Below are 27,521 nucleotides of genomic sequence, written 5' to 3'. Positions count from 1 at the left end.
GTTTCAAACCAAAAAAAAACCCTCATCACAGTTAGAATTGAATGACATCACAATGCACCGTTTACGCCGACTGGCTTTATATTCCTAGCGTTACTTGAAACTATTCAAATAATACCCATCCCTATTCATACACAAATCGCAATTGACAATTAATTTAATTTGGGTGTATTTTATATCGTACGTCTTGGTGTTTGTATGAACGGAAGAGATTCGACATTACTGCGAAAGCTTAGAATCCCCTATGTGAGAACAACAATTTTATAGTGTACAATAAACTTCGTGGGAAAGGGCTTACTGCAACTTGTTTACGAATTGCCGAGAACCGTCTGAATAGCCATCATTGTCTGCATGGCGCAATCTGACTGGCTGATAGTTCTCGTGAATATTTCAAGCAAAATGTCATGTGGACATGATTCTCAATGGGGTTATGTCATATCCTATTATAGCGATAGTGAGCGTATCCTAGGATCTGATTTTAATTAGATTGTGACAAACTCATATTTACTGATGCATTTGAAAAAGACCATTTGTCCACCCGGGGAAGCGACGAATTTGATTGTCTGAAAGAAATGATGGGCTTTCTGTGTTGTGAACCAATCGTCTTGAGGAATAAATGTCCTCAATTACTTTGTAATGTCCCATTTCTTACGAAGTGAAATGTAGCATGGGTTAGCTGTCGTCACAACTGAGCATTAACGTATGATTAGTAATGTTCATTTTACATTCAGTGAATTACTGTATAGCTGGTACATAGTGAACACAGTTCTACATGGATTTTATGTGTTACTTATACACTTTTTGGCACGCTGTTTTTGGCTATATTTAGCTCTAAAACTTCATAGTTATTTCAGATTTCAAACATTTCGGTTGAGCATCACTGAAGAGACATTATTTGTCGAAATGCGCACCTGGTGCATCAAAATTGGTACCGTATAAGTTTTACTTTATACAAATCATGCAGATAATTACTCTGTAATACACATTTAAAACGCCTGTAAACATCAAGCTTCCACGTGCAACGTTAAGCTTGTACGTTCAACGTTACGCCGATAGGAGCCAGGTTATATAATTCATATTCATTTAACTGGCGATTGCTACTTACTTTATCTTCAGTCGCCACTTACTTTGACTTGTGACCGCTACATAGATTATTTGGCTGTCGCCACTGAATTAATACATGGCGACTGCCAATTTAAAATACAATTTAATTCTTACTGCTGGATGATTATTTCTGAAAGATTTATTATAGTACGCAGAAACTCAGCATCGTTTTTCAAACTGTAGGGACTGTCGGAGAAGAATTTTTCTTCCACATCGTTGACAAGCAGAAACGGGAGGCAAAAAAATAATATGCCCAAACTTCATACTCCTAAATTGGAGGGAGGGGGCTCCTCTCGTTCTTATATACATTACTTCGTTCATTATTATATTTTAATCATTCATTAAAGCCACCAAAAAAGTATAGTTGGGGCATAAAGGATATTACAAATTTTATAAACTATGCATTTACTAAATACAAATTACAATAATGGAATTATTAAGCCTTGGGTATTTCATTATCTCAAAATATCGATAACGCAATTTATGGAAGACAAACTCATTTCTGTTTCTTTTAAAATTGATTTTGAAGATTATATTCTTCTTAAATATATAATGATGCATAATGTGACTTATCTTCTTAAACTATCACATACAACTTTGCATCTCTTTAAACTATCATAGATAACGATGTATGTTTCTAAACTATCATAGATAGTAATGCACCTCTTTAAACTATCATAGATAGTGATGTATCACTTTGAACTATCACATATAGTAATGTATCTCCTTAACCTATCACATATAGTAATGTATATCCTTAAACTATCACAGATAGTAATGCATATCCTTAAACTATCACAAATAATAACACATCTTACACTATTACAGACAATGATTTATACTTACATATCCAGGACGCTGTGCGCTGTACGTCCTCGTGCTCTATTGTTTGGTAAATGAGGATGTCCATCTGTAATCGGTACACCAGGGAGGGGTATAGACCATCACCACAATAAACATGTTTTGATTCTCTATACCCGGGCCTGCAGTACTCCCCCACTTTGGTCATACACAACAAAGTCAACATGTAACTGTCATTAGGGAATTTTGAGCGTGTGCTATTCTGGAGCTGGTACATGGTATCCTCAGCGTAATTTTTAGATACAATTTCTAGATATTGATCGTTATTTTGTATTAAGTTCTTTTTCATCAGTTCATCAATATCATGATATATGTGTGCTATAAGCACATTTTTGGCATCAAAGAGTTCTTTTCGGATAGTGTCAAGTGTTTTCAACCATAACTCACTGTCGCTCCAGCTCATTTTGTTGTCGTCATAACACAACAAAGAGTACAGAAAGGCTTTCTGATTGTCTGGTAGGAATCCAATCATATCTGTATCAGAGGAAAGAAAGATAAATATGAATTACTTGATATTGTGTCACAATTTATAAACCAAAGTTACTGTTGGTGAGTCTTCAAATCAAACACGTTAAGGGATCGTGTTCGAATGCATCTAGGTATTTGAAGACTAATATCAAGCACGACACGATAGTATGTCATTACATCACATGTATCATGTAAGCCTGACAGGATTTTTATTAATATAATGTTTACTACTAATGTTTATGATACTATATATCGTGATATGTTTCTAATATGAAATAGTAGGTACTTAAACGAATGACTTGGATCATACTTGCTTCAGGTGTTGAGCTATTGCTATAGCACATTAAGAAATGTTGGGGCAATTAGTTTCCATTACGTTACTTCACATTCCGTATTAATGGAATCGGCAAAGATATTAGCGTGAAGATGTGCATATCCTGCAAAGGTAAAATTGCAACTTATCTCAGGCGTGCAAGTGGAAATTTAGATGTTTATAAAACTTTTATCACATGTTGACCACGCTGCTAACTTCAAACAATAATCACCTCATGGTGGAAACTCATTTGTTTTGTATATGTTTCAGTATATGGTAACCATGTGATACTGAGCAGGTGTTTAACGTATAGTATTGTTTCAATAAAGGAGATGGCACAATCAGGCCAATGAATTATAGCTATTCAATACTAAAATGTCCTTGTATATATGACTCACCTTGTATAATTGTCATCATGGACAAAATTACACAACATCATTAAGCAAACTAAAACAATGTCTATTAATAAGTATCAGTTTTAATATTTGACATATTCGAAGTTCAGAAGAACATGACATAATTATTTTTTGTTTCTTTGTTTCGATGTTTTCTGCCACACTCAACAATTTTTCAGTTATATGGTGGCGCCTAGTTTTTATTGGTCGAAGAGAGAACCCAAATACAATGTAACTGGGAAGAGACCACCGACCTTCCGAAAGTAAACTGGGAAACTTTCTCACTTACCGGCGCGAGCGAGATTCACTCTTTCACGCCCCACCCACCGATGACAACGAACGTCACATATTTTTAGACTCCGTCAACTTATGTAAACAACATGGCGAACGATATAGATCTTATACAGGATGCCTTTTCAATACGCCGGTTTCAAGATACGTCCGAGTTATTTCCCTTTCGATAACTCTCGTACATAGTAAGGCGCGAAAGAATTTGCTTACTCGCGGGAGTGGGACAGATATTCATCACAGCGTAAGTGAATGTACTCAGTAAGTTTCTCATACGCTGTTTGATAACCCGAATTCGACTGATACACAAACTAAGTAAGTGATAAGTATTTAGCGAGTAATTAAATACATAGAATTCTTATCCCATCACTTTATTTCGCTGGTCATAAGTACCATATCCAAGATATTTCTTGCAAATATGACATTGTTTGTATGTTTCCTCTTCGGTAAAACATTTCTTTCGATAGTATTTAGTATTTCCCACATTTGCATATTTAAAGAGAAGCCGCTTTTAATACATTTCATCGTCTTCCTCGTTGGCTGCATATCCACTCTGTCCCACTTAGGCTTTCAAAGTTCCACTAAATGCACCTCCTATACAGAAGAGTTCCTATCTCGAAACTGGTGTATTGCCTCGTTTACTCGTGAATTTTCACAGAAAAGTCCGTCAAAGGGTTTGACATACTTCAGAGAAGCTAATGTTCACACAATTTCAGTGAGTAAATACGCGGAAGAAACAGTAATTATAACTTATTTGTTAGCGCTGGATGTTTTCACTGCATTTGAAGTAAAGAAACACACCCATCGTCTAACCATTGAATAACAAGATCGGCTGTCATCGATGCTTACTGTTCATACATAGCTGGGTTAATTACGAAACGGTTTCCGAGTTTTGAATAATTGTTTTGTTACGGAATTGACGATGTTTGTTGTTCGGTTGAAACTGAATAACTATATCCTATATGTTGCATTGACCGGTTCAATAACATTTTTCATCTGCTTGCTGAATTTTGCATCTTTTATTTTAATACTATTTATGATTTACTTATGAAAAACAGTTAAGTATTATCAAGAATTTGCATTGCAGCTTAAATACTGTCTGTGATATCCATTTCATGTTCAACTTCAGTTATGCTTGAATGGATATTGTAGATCTAGATATCTACATTGAGATATTTACATGCATATTTTTTAATGGTAATGGGTTAATTAGATCATCCTAAGGTTTTTTTTATTCCACGTCCACCCAAATATATATTTCTATTCTAAAAAAGCAAATCAACAGAAAGAACGTGTACCATGTTTGATAGACATCACCATTTTGACAGTACAGTCAAGAATATTATAAAGATTTGGACCCCCCAAAAAATTCCTGTTCGTAAAACATCTTTTTTTAATTAGTTACCCAACATCTTGTACATGTTGTAATTACATAGGACCAGCAACACAATATAATAAATAGTTACAGGGGTAGTTTATCATAAATAGGACGATAAATTTAGTACCAATTTTTTTTTTTTTTTCAACAAATAATTCAAAACAATGGAATAATCATTGCTCTTTAAGAATAAATGGTTTACAATATCTGTCTATTTTAATTGTCTATGAATCTGCACAAATTCTTCAATTTTCTTAGTTGTGAGCATTCACGTATTTCATAGGGAAATTTAAGTAATCTACTAGTTTATATTCATTATAATGTAAGTTTTTCCAAAGTTAGACATACATTTACTCTCTTATAAAATGTTTATCATTTTAAATAAATCCCTCACATTGTATACAAGTAGTACACAGTGAATTTACATGCTCTACAATTTTCTCTTCAACCCTGGGTTTTGCCCAAGAGTTAGTAGGGTGCAAAGTATCCTAACTTTATTGATGTCTCCATATGTATGCATTTGCTAACTGGTGGGAATACACTGATAGGGGTACAGACATATTTACCCAGGTTCTTTGGATATCGTGAAACCTTTGTCTGCCAAAATGAATTCCCCTTCCAAAATAATTCAACCCACCATCACTTAAGAAGGAGTTTGTAAAATTCACTATTCTCTGTAACAGCAACATCTGACATATATCCAGTAAATAATTCAGTAACAAATATGATGATAATAATAATAGCCTTTATTTATCCAGGATAACATAAATTAGCATATGGCTAGTTTCCATTGTGTCCCCTAAAGGATCATAATCCACAAGTCCCCTTTAGATTGTAGTTGATCTGTAGTCAGAATGTATTATTTGTAACTGCAGTTTTGAAGAAGATGGTTTCTGTGATTTCCTTTCTTCACAATCAATGATAGCGATGGTTGTTGGGAATTGAGCTTTTATTCAGTTGTCATGTTGTTAATATTATTCCTATAGGACAATATTGAAACACAACCAAACACAGCAGAAGGTCAATTCAGGCACAGAATAATACAAAATCTTGATTTCAAAATTATATCTCAGCCTCATCAGTGTTAATAACAACTGCGATTGTTTTGCTATTTTTGTTATGTCCCTCATTCTTTACACACTGGGGAATTCGCTAGGATGTATATAAAAACTCTAACAAAGTACAAAATGGGGCATGTCTCGAATTGATATGATATAAAAACAACCCTGTTTTTTTTCTCTTCCTGTTAATGTCAAAAGGGGTGGCCTGTTGGTGGGGATAATCTTGGGTTTCCATTGATAACTGAAGTTGCAGATGAGGATTCAATATGCTCTGTTGATGAAAGGCATTTTCTGCTGTTGTTAATTGGTCTTGTACATTCTCTGACTTGTGCTGCTGTTACAAGTATGTCCAATGAATTTATACAGAAACAACATGTTTTTTATCATTTGGAAGTAAAACGTAGATGCTGAAAGGGGCCATGAAATTTTAAAAGGTGACCTGACCTATTACATGAAAGATCCTATGCATACATTACACCCTACAATATATTAGCTACTTATTTCAGTTTGCTTTAATTATTATGAAATTCAAAACCATTTATTACAAAATAATTCCAATGTTATTTATTACAAGTGTTTTGATCGGTCAAAAATAAAACTGAACAAGAGTTTATACATCAATAAATCCGAAAACGCGATGTATTCATACACGCCTGAAAACAAATAGCATAGTGCGGGGAAACTATTCAATTTTTTGCAATTGTTAATGAAGTGAATGAATTGGAATTATAAGAATCAAACACTCTTTTTGAAGAATTTATCGATGTGTAAACTCCGGCCATTTTACTCACAAACTTAACATAAAAGTGCTTCACACTTTTATTCAGTTTGTGAGTAAAATGTCCGGAGTTTGCACATCGATACTTTCTTCAAAAAGAAAGTTTTATCCTATAATACATATGGACATAAATTCTATTGATATTTAAAAACTTTGACCACGGAATTAGTCTTATCATTGAAACTTTAGAACTTTATTCCCTAGTATGATCTATTGTTAGAATCATGGAACGAAAACTTTGAATATGGCGCTCTTACAGTCATGTTATGATATGTATGGCTGAGCAGGGAGAATTTAAGACACCAGACCAGAAACTGCATATATATTGGTGTAAGCATTCAATGGATTGACCCTAGATATGAAAATAGTTTAGATAGAATATTCTTTTTAATGGATAATATTGTATTTAAAAAATACCATTGTGTAGCTCTTAGCACAGGTGCTTGGGTTCATGATACACCCCTCCCCTTCGAATAACCTACCTACACGAATTGTTATATCCAATGGGGACAATTCTTTAAAAGAGCTATTTTGGGGTATGCATGTCATTGATGACATGCATTAGGAGGATTTTCAACAAGAAATAATTTAAATCAAGTCGTGCAAGTTATTCGGGAGAAGGGGGGGGGGGGGGTCCTGAACCCAAGCACCTGTAGCTCGTAGTACATGTATACACATGACATGAACATATAGTATTATCAGTCCCTGATTTAGCTATTACTATCAACTAATACATAATTTTCTGCTAAGATTAACTTACTTTGTGTGCCGGTCCATTATGCTCTTACTGTGAGGCCTACCGCACGCCTTTATCCAACGTAAACATTAATCTTTTTGTGATTTGGGGTTTGGAAATGGGATAAACATTACTTCTAGTATCCTTTCTGGGTAACGTGAAGCACTGTTGCATTTCTCCGACGCAAACAATTATTACAATCTTATGAGAACTCGAGGTAATCAGGCTAAAACATCTGTACCTCAAAACCTCCGTCATCATAAGTTTTGACGGAGGTAAAGGCGGACAATTCTTCCGCGATTCTGATTGGCTGTGTGAAGATGATAACCGCACCTCCCCTGACGACAGTGGAAGCGTGAATTGGAAGCCGTGCCGACAGTGGTGAGAGGCCGTGTGATTTTGAGCGCAATGCTCTAACCACTCGGCCACGGAGGCCCTTATTATGACATGATTAATAAAAGTTCCCAATTTACCATTTATTTTCTGGGCAGAAATTAACAAATGTTAAGAATTTATTTCTTAAGGATGTCTCTCGTGATAATTTTACCGCAAGTGCGTTTCGATACTTTTCAAAGTCGTAAATTAAATATGGGTATGCGCGTATTGTTAAGAAAAAATAGATTCAACATTAAATTTAGCCTCCACAATTCGATTTCGAATTTCAAATTTTAAACATCTTTATCAGTTGCAATATAAAATGGAGCATGTGTTCCATGGTTTACAAGGTACACTTTATACAAGAGGCCTATAGACCACCTCTCACCTGAATCACCTCGGTATATCATTGCACAACTGTTGTGATGTATAAGAGAGTATTTAATCAATCTCTGTGCATGGTACTTTACGCTACGTTTATAACGTCATAAATTGCGACAATAGAATTACGAAAGCAACGTCACATTTTTAGCAAACGCATTATCTCCAAGCTATGATGTCATAATTAAAGCGCATGCATGAATTCAACAATTCAAAATAAATCTGTGTACGTGTATAGTGTACATTTATATAAAATACGAACTCTAAATCAAATGTAAAAACATTTTTTACGAAATATTCCAAAGTATACGTACTGTATTTATTTCACCGTGCCTACAACAGCAACCATGCCGTATGGGATAAGAGTATCCGTTTCGGTAGGTTTCGTTTCGCTTCGATATATTTCGTTTCATTTCGATTTCGTATCGCATTTTACAGGTAACCATTCCATAAACTAAAGCTTGCAATTCTTATGAATGACCTCTGAGAAATTTGAACACACTAAAATTCAAAGTACTGAAAGTACTGATAATCGCTAGGTTTGGCTTGTAATGATACTGTATGAAACAAGTTATGATAGTACTATTAATAAATCAAAACAACAATGATTTGCTGCAATTGCTACGCAAAAGAAAAAATAAATATTGGAAGTTTGGAATACTAAACAATTATAAATACATGCTTTAAGATTGGGATTTCCTTATGAAATATTTTTCATGAAGTGGAAGAAATGAAAATGTTTTATAGTAAGCATATTGTTCTTCGACTTAGTTCGATCCTTATTGTAAGAATGATTTATAATGAAATTATTGATTAATGCAGTGATATACATATCATACATAAAACGTTTGCTGGAATAAATCACAAACTAGTTTTGATATGTGAAGGGTGCACCTTGTTATCAAATGAAATTTAAAAAAAAAAGAATATTTGGTTTTTCCTTAACATAACATAATGCTATGACACGATGCCACTCAGAGAAACATTAAAAACCATTAACCCAAAAGAGTTTCCATTCCTCTGATAAAATGTTAGAAATATGTCTCATCATTTCATCTCGATTAAATGTAATTGTATTTCTCGACAACCTCGAGAATGTTCTCAAATAATTCGAAAACAATTCAAAATCATTTGATGGTTTCTCGCATATTTGCATCATTGCACACACACACACACACACACACACACACACACACACACACACACACACACACACACACACACACACACCGCAGAGTCGTTCATTTCGGCTTTATACTTAGATATTTTAGAAAGGCATGTTTTTAATTCATTTTATGAGTATTTGTCAGTAAATTATCTAATTACAGATTGTCAATCTGGTTTTAGGCCAAAACACTCATGTGAAAGTACTCTTATTTCTCTAGTAGAAAATATTGATGAAGGTAAACTTACTGGTGCGATTTTTATAGACTTACGGAAAGCATTTGACACTATAAATCACAAGGTTTTATTACACAAACTCAAGTCATTTGGTATATGCAATGAGACTTTTGAATGGTTTAAATCATATCTAACAAATCGTACACAGAGAGTTATTTGGAAAGGCAATTTATCGGATGAAAGAAATGTAACCATTGGAGTTCCGCAAGGCTCTATTTTAGGCCCATTGTTTTTTATCCTGTATATTAATGACTATCCACAAGCACTGAAACATTCTCATGTAAATATGTATGCAGATGATACTTCACAAGATGTAACAGATAAGTCAGTGGAACATATTGAGTCAAAGATGTGTGAAGATCTTCAGCGCAGTATAATGTGGATTAAGGAAAATAAATTAAGCTTAAACCTGTCTAAAACTCAATGTATGCTTATTGGATCGGCACAAAAATTATCAAAGTACATGTATCGAAAATTAAATTTAGTGATAAATAACCATGTCATAGAATGTGTTCAGGAGTCAAAATTACTTGGTATTATTATTGATGAAACTTTGTCCTGGAAAAGTCATATAGAATCACTTATGAACAAGATTTCCAAGAGAATTGGCATTTTAAGAAGAATAAGATATTTTATGTCAAACGATGCGCTGCTGAAGATTTTTAATACTATGATTTTTCCACATTTTACATATTGTTGTACTATATGGAGCAATCCAAGAAATGCTGAAAATGTGAATAAGCTTTTTATATTGCAAAAACGAGCTGCAAGGGTAATTCTTAACATCAGAAATTTTGAAACACCATCTAATGTCATGTTTACAGAACTTAACTGGTTGCCTCTATCAGATTACTTTGTCTATAGAAAAGTCATTTTAGTGTATAAAGTTTTACATGGTTTAATGCCAGATTATTTAAATGTTTTTAAATATGTATCAGAAGTCAGTCAGAGGCAAACTAGAAATTCTTATTCAAATATTTTGTATATACCCAGGGCAAAAACAGAATATTATAGAAGATCTTTCAGCATTTCAGGGAGCACAGTGTGGAATGCCTTGAGTCAAAATATAAGAAACTCAACGAGTATTTTAAGAGAAATTATCTTAGAGATTATCACCATACTTTTTAAGCTTCATTTTGTATTATATCTATCTTACATTCATAATTATATCTTAAGTTTATATGTATTCTACTTCTTTTAATCTGTGTTTATTTTACTAATATCTGTCTGTATGTATGTTATATGCAGGACCATATTGAAAACTAGCGTTATCGCTAAATATGTAATCCTGGTTAAATAAAGGTCTTATTATTATTATTATATCTTATTGAAAGTAGACAATAAGACAAACTAAGAACCAAACTCTATCCCAGCTTCTCCATCGTCAACTTCCCATATTTATGTAGCAATATTCCATTCTCACCTGCATATGGTGTTTATTTATCTTCACTGATTCGATATGCAAGAGCTTGTTCTGCGTATAGTCAATTTTTAAATCGAGGTAAGCTATTGAAAACAAGTTGATGATGCAGGGTTTCCACAGTCTAGATTGAAAGCAGCATTTCGCAAATTCTATGGTCGTTTTAACGATCTAGTGCGTCAATACAACCTATCAGTGTGTCAAATGCTGTCTGAAGTGTTTCATACCGATTATTAGGCCATTATTGACACACTGATTTCGACTACGGATAACTCCGTTTACCTGATCAGGATATAGGGATCACGGCGGTTGTGACCGGTCGACAGGGGATGCTTACTCCTCCTAGGCACCTGATCCAACCTCTGGTGTGTGCAGGGTTTCGTGTTTGCCCAACTATCTATTTTTGTATTGTGTGTAGGAGTTATGAGATTGATCACTGTTCGTTATCTTCACCTTTCATTCCAATGTTCTTAAATGGTTTCGAAGGTATATCCATTCGCCTGATGAACTCTCAAAAGTATACCACATTAACTAAATCAAATCTAAGCGTGTAATCTCAATATATTTCAAATTCTAAAGAAAAATTAAATCGAATTAATACCACTTAGATTTTTATATAATGTATCTTGTATTTTTTAAAGCTGTTTATAATTTTAATCTGCTAGTATCACACTTCTTAAAACATGTGAAAGTAACTTTCTTTTTTCTCAAACACTTTCTTAAGGAAAGTCCGTGCTTTTACGTATCCGGTTTTAAATTTTAAACATCGACTAGAAAGTTCCAATTATAAATTCTTTGTTAGATGTTTGTAGTTTACGAAAACTGTACGAGTCAAATTTAGCATTCAAATGTGAATCTTAGATATATTTACCATGAATTATTATAGTGTGAAGTCCTCACTAGCTCCAATGTTGCAAAGCAATGTAATATCTACATTGAAAGGGCCATAGGCTTAAAAAGCTCATAGCTTGTACTATAAGCCTGAACAAGTTAAAAACCATACATAGGCGTGATCCTCACAGTGGAATTCACACTGAATTTTAGGGAGTGTGTTTGGTTCAAAGAAAACCATAATTATAAATCCTCAGAAAATCATCAGCAAAGTTGTTGAATATTTGAACTCTTCTTCTCAAGTACTTTCAAGAAACAATATTATTTGTACATGAGCTGTAGTTGCTAGAATCTACATATATGTTACACTGTATTTATTTTTTCTGTGAGTATGAGATATAGCATGTATGTATTTTTATGTATTATATGTGTTGTGAATTCAAGACTGTAATATTCACTAACTGTGTTAAATACTATTTCTTAAATGCTTCATATTGTTCTACATCAATATTTCATAACTGTATAATAATTATCTTAAATGTGCTATATCGTTTCCCGTAATATGACGTCACAATGCATTCATTAGAGCATTTCGGAGATTTGTTGGTCGCAGATCATTGCCAAAAATCGTTATTTCCGATAATGCATCTACTTTCAAGGCAGCAGCATCAGATATAGACAATATTCTTCACTCCACTAAAGTTCAGAATAAGTTTTCATCTTTAGGTACAGTTTGGAAATTCATTCCACCTAGAGCTCTCTGGTATGGTGGATGGTGGGAATGCATTATTGGCATTATAAAATCTACAATCAAAAAAGTATTAGGAAAAGCTCAAGTCACATCATCGGAACTCAATACCTTATTAACAGAAGTGGAATGCATGTTGAACAACAGACCCATTACGTATACATTCACATATCTTGAGGACCCACAGCCACTTACACCCTCTCATTTTCTATACGGACGGAATCTGGATGTATTACCTTACTTCAAGCCACCGGAAGAATCTCTACATCCACTCAACATGAAACGTATTGATGTGTGCAAAAGAGTTATTCGACAAAGAGATATTGTTGATCACTTCTGGAACAGATGGAGAAATGAGTATTTGACATCACTTCGTGAGTTTCATCGTGTGGCCGGAAGAACTGTACAGGATATTAAAGTCGGTGATGTTGTTTTCGTCCACAATGAAGGAAACAGACTATTATGGAAACTTGGTCTAATCAAAGAGTTGATATACGGAAGAGACAAATATACCAGAGTAGCAATTCTAAAGACTGATACAGGACTAATAAATCGTCCTATAACTAAGTTATTTCCACTGGAGGTGTCATTAGAAAATAAAACTGATGAACTATTAAAATTACGAAGAAGCGATCGTCTGAGAAATTAACTTTTTTCGGCGCCCCCAGGATGTTGTGAATTCTTTTCAGCGCCCCCAGGATGTTGTGAATTCAAGACTGTAATATTCATTAACTGTGTTAAATACTATTTCTTAAATGCTTCATATTATTCTACATCAATATTTCATAACTGTATAATAATTATCTTAAATGTGCTATATCGTTTCCCGTAATTAATTATATGATTAATAGCCAAACAAAAAAAGAATAACGCACACATTAAAAAAAATGTGAGAAAAAGGGGTGGGGGTGCACCCCCCCCCCCACTCCTTGTGTTCTAATTGTCTGGTAGGACAAACTTTTAAGTATGTTTTACACATATAAATATATTGTCATATTCTGTTAATCTTTATTTTAAGACTGTATTTGCTGTTACAATTTACTATTTTCAAAGTGTGCAAAGAATAATTGTAAAACTTAAGTTTAAAAATGGGGGTTTACATATTCAAGAGACCATTTTGCAAAATATCTCTGGTCAACTATGGCAAAATATATTTTTTGGTGTTTTTTTGTAAACCTTATATATAATTCTAAATATTTTTAGAGAAAAAATGGCATGTAAACAATTTAGATGTTGAGAATTTTTCAAAATTGCGATATTCTGTGATTTTTTTTTTTTTTTTTTTGAAGGATGTGAGCAGATTAAACAGCAATTGTGTATGTTTTCAATTGAATATCTTTAAAAATTCTCTCAGTAAACGAATAGCTATTGGTTTTTATATATGATAGCTTAATATGATGTGCTTTGGTGCATATTTTTAATAAAACATGAGATAATGCATTCTTGTGTTAGAATTTGGCTTTTGCATTTGGGGGTATATGTGCTCTGTAGCACATAGTATAAAAATAAACCTGCAAAGGTATGTCTTATTTAGGCTTTTTAGTTAGTTTATGAGTTGTTAAAGTTATTTAAATGAAAAAAAAATTGATTGACAGAAATTTCTAATAGTATTTACCAACCTTAAGTATGCCTAGAACTTGTATTACATAGATGTATTCAATCTATGGCGCCCTAGGTGAGGATTTAGCCTCTTTTCGCATCCACTATACATTATGAATATCTATATGTGTTATACATTGTATAATATTACGTAACAATAACTACTTCTTTATATGACATAGAAACCCAGCATTTGATGTATCCTGTCTCTAGTTCCGTAGCACAAGGGTAAACGATTTTTTTTTTGTTTCTTTATGTAAAACATTGCAATCGCATTTCCAAACTGAACAATATTATTGCAGCCAATAATGTTCCTTGTTTCTAATTTTACACACTATATAACGTTATTTTCTTTAATCATAATTCACACATGTACACATGTATATGATTTTGTAATTACTGTGCTATAGACATGTCCTATCAAGGGCCCCTGGCACTCTAGGCGAGGATTAAAATGTTGTACAAGAAAGAAAATTAGGTTACGATCTATATAATCTTGAATGCTTTTCAAATGATTTCAAAATGATATTGGGATTTTCTTTAATTTTCAAATAAAATTTCATTCTTCTCAATTTCCTAAAATGTTAAATAAATTTCATATTGTTTTTTTTTAAGGATAATTGTATCAAATTTGAAAATCACATAACGTTATCTCTGAATTAAAAGTTAGGGTCTAAATACATTTCCTTAGTACTAAAGCATAATGCCAGTAAAATTGCTCTACCGGTACACATTTTGAACGAAAGTGTAATTATACACAACAACGTCCACAGACCTTATGAATGTGTTCATTATGTTATCAATACAGTGAATATACTAATGTGACATATCCACAGAGGTAGGGTCAACAGTTGATATTCTTAATCGCTTTTCCATGGTCTATTTTATACAAAGCACACGATAATCGGTCCGATGAAAAAAGAAGCAAAAACAAAACATGGAGCGGAAAGCGGAACAGAACAAAAAACAAAACGGATCGAGAAATTCAAAATACATATATCACACAGTGTTCTTAACGTAATATTACATAACATATATAATTTGTCTTTAAATATGCATTAATGCATATCGATACGCAGTTGTCCCGTGGGGATCCCGGTTAAAATATATCCTCAGTACCCTTTGCCTGTCGTAAGAGGCGGCCAAGTGGGGCGGTCCTTTCGGTGAGACCGTAAAAACCGAGGTCCCGTGTTACAACAGGTGTGGCATGATAAAGATCTCTCCCTGCTCAAAGGCCGTAAGCGCCGAGCATAAGCTTAAATTCTGCAGCCCTATACCGGCAGTGGTGACGTCTCTATATGAGTGAAATAATCTCGAGAGGGACGTTAAACAATATTTAAACAATCAATCGATACGCATTAATCAATACGCATTGATTCATATCAATGAAAATATGTAAAGTTATTCAATTATTTTTCGGAAATGTCTTGACAGATTTTATCAAACTTTCAGGAAAGATACACAATGAAATGATCTAGATTCCTTTTTCTTTTTTTCTTTTTTTGATATTTACTTCTGGTCGTGGATTACGTCCGATTTACCGTTTTTAAAATGACATTTTGTCCAGGCGTTGTTGGTTTTTTTTTTCATAAACGGTTTAAGATTGAATCTTGAAACTTTCAGGGATGATATACCTCGACTTCTAGATGTGACATACGCACACCATTTTTTCGGTCGTCACTTCCGATCCTCACCGGAAGTGAACAAAAACGTCAAATTTCAAAATTATGCATATAAAACGATACTTGCATGGCATGATTAGGTTTCTTTCATAGTTTAAGAAAATATGATACTTACTGGAAGTAAAAACAGTAACTTCCGGTTTATGGAGAAAATGTTGAAAAATTAGTCTTTCTTTGTCCCCATATATCTCGCTAATAAATCAAGCGCTTGATTTCACATATATTATGACATTATCTATTTCTAGAGAAACGTCGAATATTTTTTTTTTCAAAGTTTATTTCCTTTCATGAGATATGTCTGATTTTCGATTTTAAAAAAAATGTCCAGGCAGTTTCTCTCAAAAATTTCATTTTGAAACTTTCAGGGATGTTAGATCTTGTAAATGTGACATACCCATGTCATTATTTCGGCCGTCACTTCCTGTTGTCACCGGAAGTGAACAAAGAAAACGTCAAATTTCAAACTTGTGCGCTTGAAACGAAACTGGCATGATAAAATAAGGTTCAATTTATTGTTCCAGAAAATGCAATACTTACCTGAACTTAAAACAACAACCTCCGGTTTATTGAGAAAAACTTTTTAAAAAGTGTTCTTTCTTTGTTCTCATGATTCACGGTTGAAAACCAAGTGTTTGATATGATTTTCTCATATATTATTAAAATTATTCATCTTTAGACCACCGTCAAATTCTTTGTTTCAATATTCACTTCCGTTCGTGAGATATGTCCAATATTCGTTGACATTTTCTTTGGGTGTTTTCTCGTAAACGGTCAAAGATTGAGACTTGAAACGTTCAGGGTTTTTAAATGGTGACTTATAGATGTAACATACGTGTTTCATTTCCGTTGCCGTTACTTCATCGTCCATCAGAAGTAGATTAACCATGTTATTTTTCTTTTCATTTACAATGCTCATAAAATCGTTTACTAGGGTATAACTTGTCATGTTATTTCAACCGGAAGTTAATTGTTAAAAGCCGGAATTTGTCCAAAAAATCACTATTAATCATCGAAACTTTTAGTGGGGATTTCTGCACGCTCAATGTGGACTTTTCAATTGTTTCATGGACTTCCAAGATACGAAGAGTGAATAAAATAAAGCTGGATTTTGTTTATAATTGACAAATTATATCTCTTATTAGTTGATCGCTCTATTTTTAAGAATGTAATTTTTATTCTTTTTATACAGGGTATTTCTTCACTAATTGAATTATTCCAGTTAATATCCTGTCTCGGCAGAAATTGGACGAAAGACTTCCTCGTTGTTCACAACGAGATTGTGTCTAGTTATTATTATTATTGTTCTTTTTCTTCCGATTTTGTGCACGCGATTTCTTGGAAACGATTTGACAGATTTTCATCAAACTTTCAGGAAAGATGCACCATAACATGAACATAAATAACTGGACGTCAAAAGAGTACAGTAAGGTATGCTCTGAGCATTTTTGTTATTCTTGGCATATTATTGTTGTCAATCCCCCCCTCCCCCAACAAAAATGGAAGATCAAATTAAATAAAATATATAAATCAAAAACTATTTCGTGACAGAAACATCAGTAATCACATACTTATATATGTATACTGGTCAGTGCCGTGTAACTTGTGGGGCTCTTGACTCTCCCACCACTGTTTTGTGTCCTTTTTTGTCCAAACTATTCAAATTTAAGTTTGTCATCAGACATCCATCTGTCTAGTTTCCATCCTTAATGCTATTTTTTATTCTTTAATCACAGGTATACAGTGTGACCCTGACCCTCTGCTACAGGAGAGCTTTGCCTTGAAGAAAGAGTTAGACGACCTCAAGAGAGAACGGTCCAGATACATTTAGAATGTAGAGAAGATAACCAACGATGATGCCAAGACAAAGTTTTACACTGATGTGCCTTCTTTTGCAGTGTTTTTGTGCCTTTTCAAGTAGGCATACAAATTTAGTCACATTTAAACATAGTGGTACGTAGCTTTGTAATTTTAATTACTTTTCGCTGAGTTTTACATCATTCAAATATAGATCTGCATTGTATGTTTTTTCTATTGCTGTATAATCCAAATACATAGTTTAATCCTTTTTGTTTATTATAGCTTCATCAGACCAAAGGCGGAGAGAATGATGTACTGGATTGGCTCCAACACATACCTGACAGCAGACAGAAAGAGAAAATATAAGGGTCATTGGAACTGGTTGACCAGTCACTTGCTGTCCTTCTTAGACTTAGACTAGGACTGCTTACCTTTGATATTGCCCATAGATTTGGTATATCAGAGAGTACTTTTTCCAGATATTTTGCCACCTGGATTGCTTTACTTTCATGTGAACTGAAATCTTTAAATCCATTTCCTGCACGTGATATCATTGATAGAACAATGCCATTATCTTTTAAATCAAAGTATCCATTTGTTCGAGTTATACTCGACCGTACAGAACATTTTATACAGAGGTCCTCTGGTCTTGTAAATCTGAGTATGACATTTTCTAACTACAAACATCATACAACTGTGAAATTTATTGTTGGCATCACACCATCAGGTGTTATTTCGTTTGTATCTGAAGGTTGACCAGGTAAGGTATCTGACAGAGAACTGACAATTAATTCAAGTATTATAGATCTGTTAGAAGAAAACGACAGTGTTATGGCGGAAAAGGTTTTACGATAAGAGATATGAAAGAAAATAAAAAAAAAATGATTATTCCTCCATTTAGAGGTGCATGTCCGCAACTCTCAACAGATGAAGTTTTCGAAACACAGGAGAAAGCCTCATTAAGAATACATGTAGAGAGGAGTATAAAAACTTCCATATTTTGGATGATGTTATGCCTATAACTTTGGAACCATTAGTCACTAAAAGTTTCCAGGTGATTTCTTGGCTAACAAATTTTGATGTGCTTTCAAAACAGGTCTATATATTATACATTACAAATACTTTTCACACATTTTGAAGAGCAATAGTAGTAAAATGTACATCAGAGAAATTCGAATGCAACGAGATAGAAATTCCAAATTCATCATGAAATATGCTCATAACGCTCAATGAAAACATAAACACCATCCAAAAATGATTTATGGGGCAATTTCCTCACCAATCACAACCTTTGCTTTTCATTAAAACTGGTTTTATTGTCTTTGAATAGGGGTAAATATTTGTATTGAATGACAATGCTTTCTGAAAAGGTGTTACTTGCCAGAGGTATCTGTTTTCCAACTGGATTTATCCATGCATATTCCAAAATCTGAAAAACGTTAATGCGATATATAAGAATACATACAGATGTATGAATATAATTGTAAAGCATGTTGAACATCACTTTGGTGTAAATATTGTTTTTGTCTATTAATGCAAACAAACTGATATGCATGAACCATGCATTTATCAAGATATGTTTTCAATGTATTTCATGTTTTCTAAATTAATATTATAAGCATTTCCTACAGAGCTTGTGGTGTTCAGTAATCAAGATAAAAGTGCTAAAATCTGCAAAAAAAAACTATATAAAAACAAGATGTGTTTGTGAAACATAAATGCTCCCGATAATGGCCAATTACAAAGATGACCAAGGTCATAAGGGCAAATATCTTGGTACCAGTAGAAAGATTTTGTCAAAAGAAATGCTCGTGTATGATATGAAAGCTTTAACATTTACCATTTAGAAGTCATGACCAATGTAAAAAAAAAATAGAGTAAGTTAGATGTCAAGGTCAAAAGGTTCAATACCAACAGAAAGGTCTTGTCACAAGGAATACTCATGTGAAATAGCAAAGCCCTATCACTTACTGTTCAAAAGTTATTAGCAAGGTTAAAGTTTCAGACAGAATGACAGAATTACCGATTTACTATTACTGATTTGCTCTCTATTAGAATGTCACAATTTTCTCATTTTTAAGTGAAAAGCACTTGATGTGACTCGGAAATCAGATGAAAACATGTTGATTGTCCGTCCTCACGTAGAATTCCAGCATCGTTTTGCTAGAAAAATGTTTACGGTTTGTTTTTCAATAACGATAATGTAATTGGGATTTATCAAATTACAAGTATAAAATATAGCATTGCACGGTCTTTGGAATGGTTTTCCTTAATACTTACTATATACTTTCAATATCATCATTTAATACTTACCATATGTTTTTTCTTTGTCTGAAAATGTATAAAAATACATATTTATAACGTTTATTAGCAAGATATAGAGCTTATGGCAGGTCTCTTCAGTGGACAGAGGATGCTTACTCCTTCTACGTACCTGATCCCGCCTCTGGTATATATATATATATATATATATATATATATATATATATATATATATATATAATCCAAATAGAAAAAGTTGATATCACACAGTCAAAATAATTCAATAAAGAAAGCAGGAAAATATACAGTTCCAAAATATATTTAAATCACTAGCGCTTTCTGGATTTTAACATCCATCCCCAGGTGAATACACATTTTAAATAATGAATACAAAGTTGTTTATCTTAGAGACATATATTGTGATGTCATGACGTCATGATAGTCTTTGCGAGGAGGGAATAGATACATGACGTCATAAAACAAAAGTTCGGGAAAGGTGACTTGGACAAAATAAGCATGAACATTTACATGATAAAAGTTGATGAATAAAGAGGTTTAACAATCAGAATTTTTCATATATGCATAGATTAAAGTTTGTTTAGTTTAGGAGAAAACAGTTTAATGAAATAATTTTCTTTAGCAAGTCTCATGGACGTTGATTCTGTTTTAAGTTTATAAAATGGAAATACGCTATAGTTGTCTCTAGCACAGGTGTCAAAGTGTTCGCTGCATGGGGTATTTCTTGTACTGGGATCGTTAATTTGTTGGCGATGGACACGCATCCTCGCTGTTAGTTGTGTTCCGGTTTGTCCAATATATTCCTCGCCACACCCGTTGCAAATAATGCAGTATAGTAAGTTTTTCGACTTGCATGACATGTTATCATTTACAGTAAAATATTTTCCGCATTTAAAAGTAATAGAAAAAGTATGAAAAAAAGTAATAGAATATAATGTCTACCATCTCAGAGTCTCGTCACGCCATGACACACGATTAGGACAATATTTCTCGTTTACTATGTTTTAGCATTGATATAAAGATTTTCTAGGATAAAGAGAATCCCGAAAATGTGTCGTCATTATGCCCTACACTTAGCGACACAATACAGGAGACACTGTGCAGTTTGCAATGCAATGTGCATTGTCCTTATTTTGATTGTGTACGTATTGCACCACAGGAACCGGTAATTTTGTCTGCAATAATAATAGTAGGGTCTATAGTACCACCCCATTATGTTCCCTACTATTATTACTACAGACAAAATGACTGGTTCCTGTCATAGGCGCCTCTTTAAAAGATATTGCACTATTGTAAACAATGGAGGAAATTCGAAAAATATAACTACATGTATTTCTCACCAAATCATTTTGTCCCTTTTTACGTTTTTCATTTTCATGTTTTAGGAATCTTAGCTAAATGTGTCATTACCACATAATACTAATTTATCCACGTTTTAAAAATATCTTGTCCCACTGATTCAATATTGAATCGCCTATATGGTTCCTGTGACTGCATATGCTTTTCTATAACTTTCTACCGAAATATTTAGTTTTTGATAATTTCTTCTGTGATATAGCTGTGGAAAAATTGTTTAATTCTGGGACATAAAAATTGATGTATATCTTGCCAAACGTGCCAATTACATGACATCTGTCATCTTTTTCATAACTCCTGTGGAAAATCAGGTTAGAATAGATCCTCAGTACCCCTTGCTTGTCGTAAGAGTTGACTAAATGGGTCCTTCAGACAAGTCCGCAAAAATAGAGGTGTCACAGCAGGTGTGGCACGTTAAAGCTCAAAGGCCGTAAGCACCAAGCATAGGCCTTTAAATACTACAGCCCTTTACCGGCAATGGTGATGCATGTCTCCATATGAGTGAAAATTTCTTGAGAAGGGCATTAAACAATATACAATTAATCTTCAAGGAGTAGTAATTATTGCTCTTAGAGATTTATGAAATAAAACAAATCATGTAATAAGAATTTATGACATTTTTTTTCTGCATCCAAAATGAATGCATGTATACATTTTTTATTGTTTTAGAGGAGGAAAGTGTCGATTGGGTTAAGACTGATCTGTACAAAAGTGGCATTTCTGTTGGACACATTTCAAAATACAATGGTAAGCATATTGAGTTCCTATAATTGATAATAGATAGTAAATGATTAAAATATACCATTCTGATTTATTTGAACACTGGGTACATGCATGGGTTTTTAGTGAATGATATGATAAATTATATATTTATTCTAGAGTGATACAGAATGCAATCAAAACATGACCTATAATAATCTATCTATTGATTATATTATGGATATCATGAACTATTTAGTATCGTTATAATAAATTGCCTAGATTTAGAAAGAAGTGTACAAATATGAGTTGCATTAAAATGCACTCTAAATCCAATGGAGACGTAGTGTTAATTAGACTAAAGTTCTAAAGGTCTAATGGTCCACTGATTTGTTTATTTTATCTACTTTAAATCCCTGTTGAACTAGAAAGGTTTTCAAATATTTGAAACGATGTCACGATGGGTTTTTTGTTTGTTTGTTTGCCTTTTAACTTCCTTGTAAACATGGTAAAATGACTTGTCATATACTGTAAGGGTCGACCTGTGATCATTTACATTTTGATTAATCATATACTGTCGATTTGAAACAAATTGCAGAAGAAATATGAATTAGCATCTCAAATTACATTTAGCGATTTTTTCCCTTATATAACTGCTACCGATAAACGGTACCATTCCCAATGCCAAAAACCATGAATTTTTCCAAATTGTGAGACTAAAACTTCCCAATTTACTACTTCTTGTTTTGTAGAACTCTTTTGTCTTTTATTTTATTTGAAATCATTTGCCAATACATTGGTAGTAAATTCCCAATTTGTTCAATTTTGACGCTATTTTTCCCAATGGGTAGAAAAAAAATCGCTGACATTAGGAACATCCTGAGGTATAGATATGTGCATGTAACCATCCCAAAATCATTGTGTACATGACTGTTCAAAATCTGCCTTTAAAAAATTCCATGTGCAATCTTTGAAATATTGGATCAGATAACTGATGCTATCACAATCATATGAAATGATGAACTGTTTTAATTTTTTCTTGTTATAATTAAAATTCAAAGAAATCTTATCTGTTTTTAAAGATTTTCTTTTCATGTATTAAATGGATTCATTAAAAATAAAGGGCACATTTCATTTCTTATTTGCTATACTATTTCTTGAAGCTTATTATTGTTTACATATTATGTTGGATAAACATAGTAAAGGAAAATAGAAAGATTTCAGCAACATTTGAATAAAAACTGTAGGAGTAGATAAAAAGTTTAAAAAAGATCTTCCATAATTTGTGATTGGTTTTTATCCAACAAGTTGTTTATTTTTTTTTTTTTTTTTGCCCTTGTGAAGGCTTCAGGATAGAAAACACATGTACAATATCCAGCAGCAGTCAATCGGGCTGCTCACCGATGGCCTGATAGCCCAGTTGGTAAAGGGCAATAACTCCTATGCTGGAATTCCTCTACTGTGTATCTATTATGCAAAGATTCCCCTAATATCAACTAACAGTTTATACATACCATATTCGTCCTATTGAGCACATAATTTACATCTAAGGTTATATATCACATATCACCATTACATCACAACAGTCTGCTTAAGCTTGAAATGAAATATCTTAAAGATTAAAACAAATCAAGGAGAATAACCATATAAAGTTCAAAGACTAATTCCAGTTATTAGTCCCCTACCGGTTTATATAACGAAAGTGGATTTTAGGTTTCCTCTCTGTCCGTCTCTCTGTCAATCAGTCTGTCCCATTGGTTTTCCAGATGTTTTTGCATAATGCTTGCGAGAATTCATTGAAACTTGTAGTGCAGTAACTACAGATTGAGTTCAAGTTTCATATCGTTTGATGCATAAGTGTGAAAGAAATTAATTTTTATATTGTTATGTCTTTGTATTGATCAAGATTGGGATGTGTTCTAATGGAAAGGCTGTAAAGGTAGGACATCTGAATAGATCGAGGCTGGGGTTGAGTAAATAATCTTTTAATTAATTCCACATTTCAAATTCATTAATCGCAAACGGAAAATACCATTAACTAGTGATCCTAATTGTTCGCGAACAATTAGAGGGCTTCCCACCTTCTACCGGTTTTTCAGTAGTGTTCAAATGCTAAACAATTTGATTTGGATAGAAAAGAAATTCAAATTTGCCGCCTTGAGTGTTGAAGTGTTGGAGATTGAGGCCTTGGTTTCGCACGATAGTACCGGTCAACTATTTGAAAAAAGGGGTGTGGGTGTTGGATAGCCGGCACATATCAGGTAAAAGTGTAATAGGACGTGCAGGTGTTTGGGGGTGACTTTAGACCTGTTAGATATGATATTTGGAGGTGTAAAGAAACCGGAAGTGACATTTTCAGAGATTACACATGTAGTGCTGACACTCTGCTCATGCATGCTGGGACTATGAGCCTCATGTTGAGAAGATGGTAGGAGTATGTACACTGGATTTTACCATGTGTGTTATGGATTGTGGAATTTGATATACAGTTTATAATTGCTCATCCTATGTGTTCTAATTCACGGACACAATGTCTTTTAGTCATTTCACCCAAGGAGGCATGCATATGGATTTAGGCTGTGAAAAAGAACCCCAAACAAAATGGCGGCTGGTGAATTAGATAAAGTTTCTGAGTGTAGGATTTGAACGGAGAATAAGAATACTGCATCCCATCTGACCCTGCAGGTAAGTGTTTATTTGTTTACAATGACAGTCGGGATGGAATGTCAAGGAGTTCAATTGTCGAGTAAAGTTGCATCATCATTATCATAAAAAAATAACAACTGAACTTAGTCTTTATGTTGAAGCAGGCAGACATTAATGGAATCTGGCACATTTTTTTTCATGAATGCAAATGGAAATATTTGATTTACAAGATAGTCAAGAAATGGAGTAAATGGGTGTATGTCAGATGTGTATGTGTAGGTCAGATTAGCTAGAATCCTGTTGTTGGGCATGTGACCGGTCAAAATGGTGTAAACAGCTGATCTAACATACAGATCACTTGTAGGTTTGGGGATTTCTTCCTTTGGGACGACAGGCGTGCTGTGTGGGTTTGCCTTGCTCGTGGAGACTGGCCCCTTGATGGGTGGCCTTGACATTTGACCTTGACCCACTTTCAAGGTCAAACCTCGAAAACTCCATGAAAAAGTTTGACCTTGACCTCATTTTGAAGGTCAGAGAGGTAACGGGGCTTCGCACAAGTGATCCCGCGTCTCTATCTAGATCCGTGAAAAAGTTGTGGGCTCGAATGACAACGTCAAAGACTTTCGGGGGCGAGAACCGTGCTTCAGGGTTCTCGGTTTCCCTGTGCGAGAGTGTTTTATTGTGAATTCGTCGGCGAAGGTCTCGCGTCTCAACGACTTTCAGTGTAGTGGGAGTAGCGATAACAGGGTTTTCGATGCAAGTCGCCGACATTCGCAGTGTGGTCAAAGTTTTAAAGTTGTAATTCATGTTATCGAGACCAATCGAGAATTCCTTGCTGACCCATGTGATATTTCGATGCTATCTGAAGAGGGAAAGAGAGTATAAAAAGTGTCAATTTCTCGCCATTCTGGATGACTTTGACCCTTTACCTACTTTTCAAGGTCAAGGTTGCCCAACCCATTCCAGTGTGTTCCGTCTCTCTACGACGAATACTTTACGAGTCGTCATTTTTTTAGGTAGAAATCGCGAAACATAAGGGGGCATTAACTCCTTTTGATGGTCAGCTAATCCCTTCATTTAAAGTTCTTCGAATCTACTAATTGACCTGTAAAGGTTTCATCCTCATATCATTTACGGTCAAAAAGTAGTAGCGATAACAATGATTTCTGCCAAAGGTCAGATAACTCCGTAAGGTGTCAAAGTTCCATGACGCAGGTTGAAATGTATTCGTTTCTCAAGAAGTGCAATATCATGAACTTGAAAGTTTTCGATAAGTCTGAAGACGAAAAAAAAATTTGACGGCAGGAAAATAATAAACAGAACAATAACAATAGGACTTTCCACAGAAAGGTGGAAAGCCCTAAAACTATGAATGAAATATGTTAATCACACAACACCGTGTACAATGCCACATGCGGGGACCGTGATCGGTGTGGCGCGGGGATGTGAATTCAAAGCGAAGAAAGTAGGTCAATAAGTATTCAAAGGCTGATTGTGTTTAATCAAAATAAATCTAGATAGCCAAAGGTATTGCATGGAAGACAGTGGTTATTGGCAAGCTAGCACAAGCAACTGGGGAGTTTAGAACTCTTTGGAAATACCCAAACACTTCGACAATATACAAGTAGGGTAGGCGCCGGGTATATTTTTCGGTGTATTTAATGAGAAATCTTCACTCCTACTGCATAAACTCCAAAGTTTTTTTGACCAGAAACATTACCTTTGAATGGGACTCAATATTCGACTGAAAAAACCAACACAAAATCATAATATGCCGAGTATTTGACTGAAAACCCTGTGTGGCGTAGGGGGGTGGGTGAAAATCCTGTGGCGTAGGGGGACCGAAACTCGGAAAGTTTCTTACCAAAATCCTTATCTTGAACACAGTGAATATATAAGTATCAAATTCAAACTTGTTCAAAGTTACTCTGATATTCGTACGATAAACCGATTATGATGTGTGTGACTTTCTATGCCATTAAACTTTCATTAAAAACATTTTCTAAAATACCACAATACCAGATGATTAAGACAGTTTTATATTTTAATTAAATTGACATGGACTATTATAATTTCAGATAATGTGATGACCAGAAAGAAAAACAATCCTTGGTTAAATAAACACAGACACCTGAGGTATGGATACTACTTAGCTCGCCCCCCCCCCCTTATTTTTTGCACTATAATATCTTTGAAATGTGTGGATTCCCTGTCTATCTCACCCTAATATTGATTTATGTACAATCGTTTCACTTTTTTTGTAAGCTTTAGAGATTTACCTTGTACTGGTATTAAAGCTTACAAAAAGTATGAAACGATTACATAACTAGAAAGTAGGATGAGATAGACAGGGAATCAACAAATATCGGAAACTTGTCGCCACAAAAACATCAGGGGGTGGGGTGGTGAGTAGTATACTTACTTAAGGTACTGTGTAAATAAACCACAACGAGTAACACTGCTTTAAAAAATAAAGAGGATTTAGAATCACTACTTAAATGCATTACTCCAAAAAAGATGTAATCTGAATCCTTCTTGGTCCATTAAGCGAAAATCACTCTCAAGAAACTTTACGACCGAATGTCAACGAATTTCCTATATTTTTGCAGTTACTGCCCTTTCACGGGAAATTGAGGGCGTGCTTAATACTGCATATCGATGCGGTCCTAAACTTCAGATAAAATACATGTAATATAAACAAAGCTTACGGTAATAAAAATTTTATTATGCTGATCTCGAGCTTTAATAGGTTGCATCATATCTCTAAAAATAACAAGGTTTAGGTTCTTCTTAATTCTGTCAAAGTTATGATACAATTACATGTAATACCAAGAATTTCACGAATATACAGAAATAAAGAAAGATGAAAGCATATGATAAAAATGTTTTCAGGCACGTAGGTATTTTTTTACAAAAAAGTGGGGAGG

General features: G+C 34.0%; 1 protein-coding gene across 1 annotated transcript in view; it reads right to left on the bottom strand.

Annotated features, from left to right (window-relative positions):
* Nucleotides 1–27,521, bottom strand: part of LOC125656640 (uncharacterized) — a 187,703-nt gene that overhangs the window by 58,915 nt on the left and 101,267 nt on the right. The window contains exon 6 of the mRNA XM_056159300.1: nt 1,948–2,436. Within this exon, the coding sequence (XP_056015275.1) occupies nt 1,948–2,436 (489 nt within the window). The remainder of the gene's footprint in view (nt 1–1,947; nt 2,437–27,521) is intronic.

Source organism: Ostrea edulis, chromosome 3 (assembly GCF_947568905.1).
Source record: "Ostrea edulis chromosome 3, xbOstEdul1.1, whole genome shotgun sequence".
NCBI lineage: Eukaryota > Metazoa > Mollusca > Bivalvia > Ostreida > Ostreidae > Ostrea > Ostrea edulis.
This window is presented reverse-complemented; position numbering and strand designations above follow the sequence as displayed.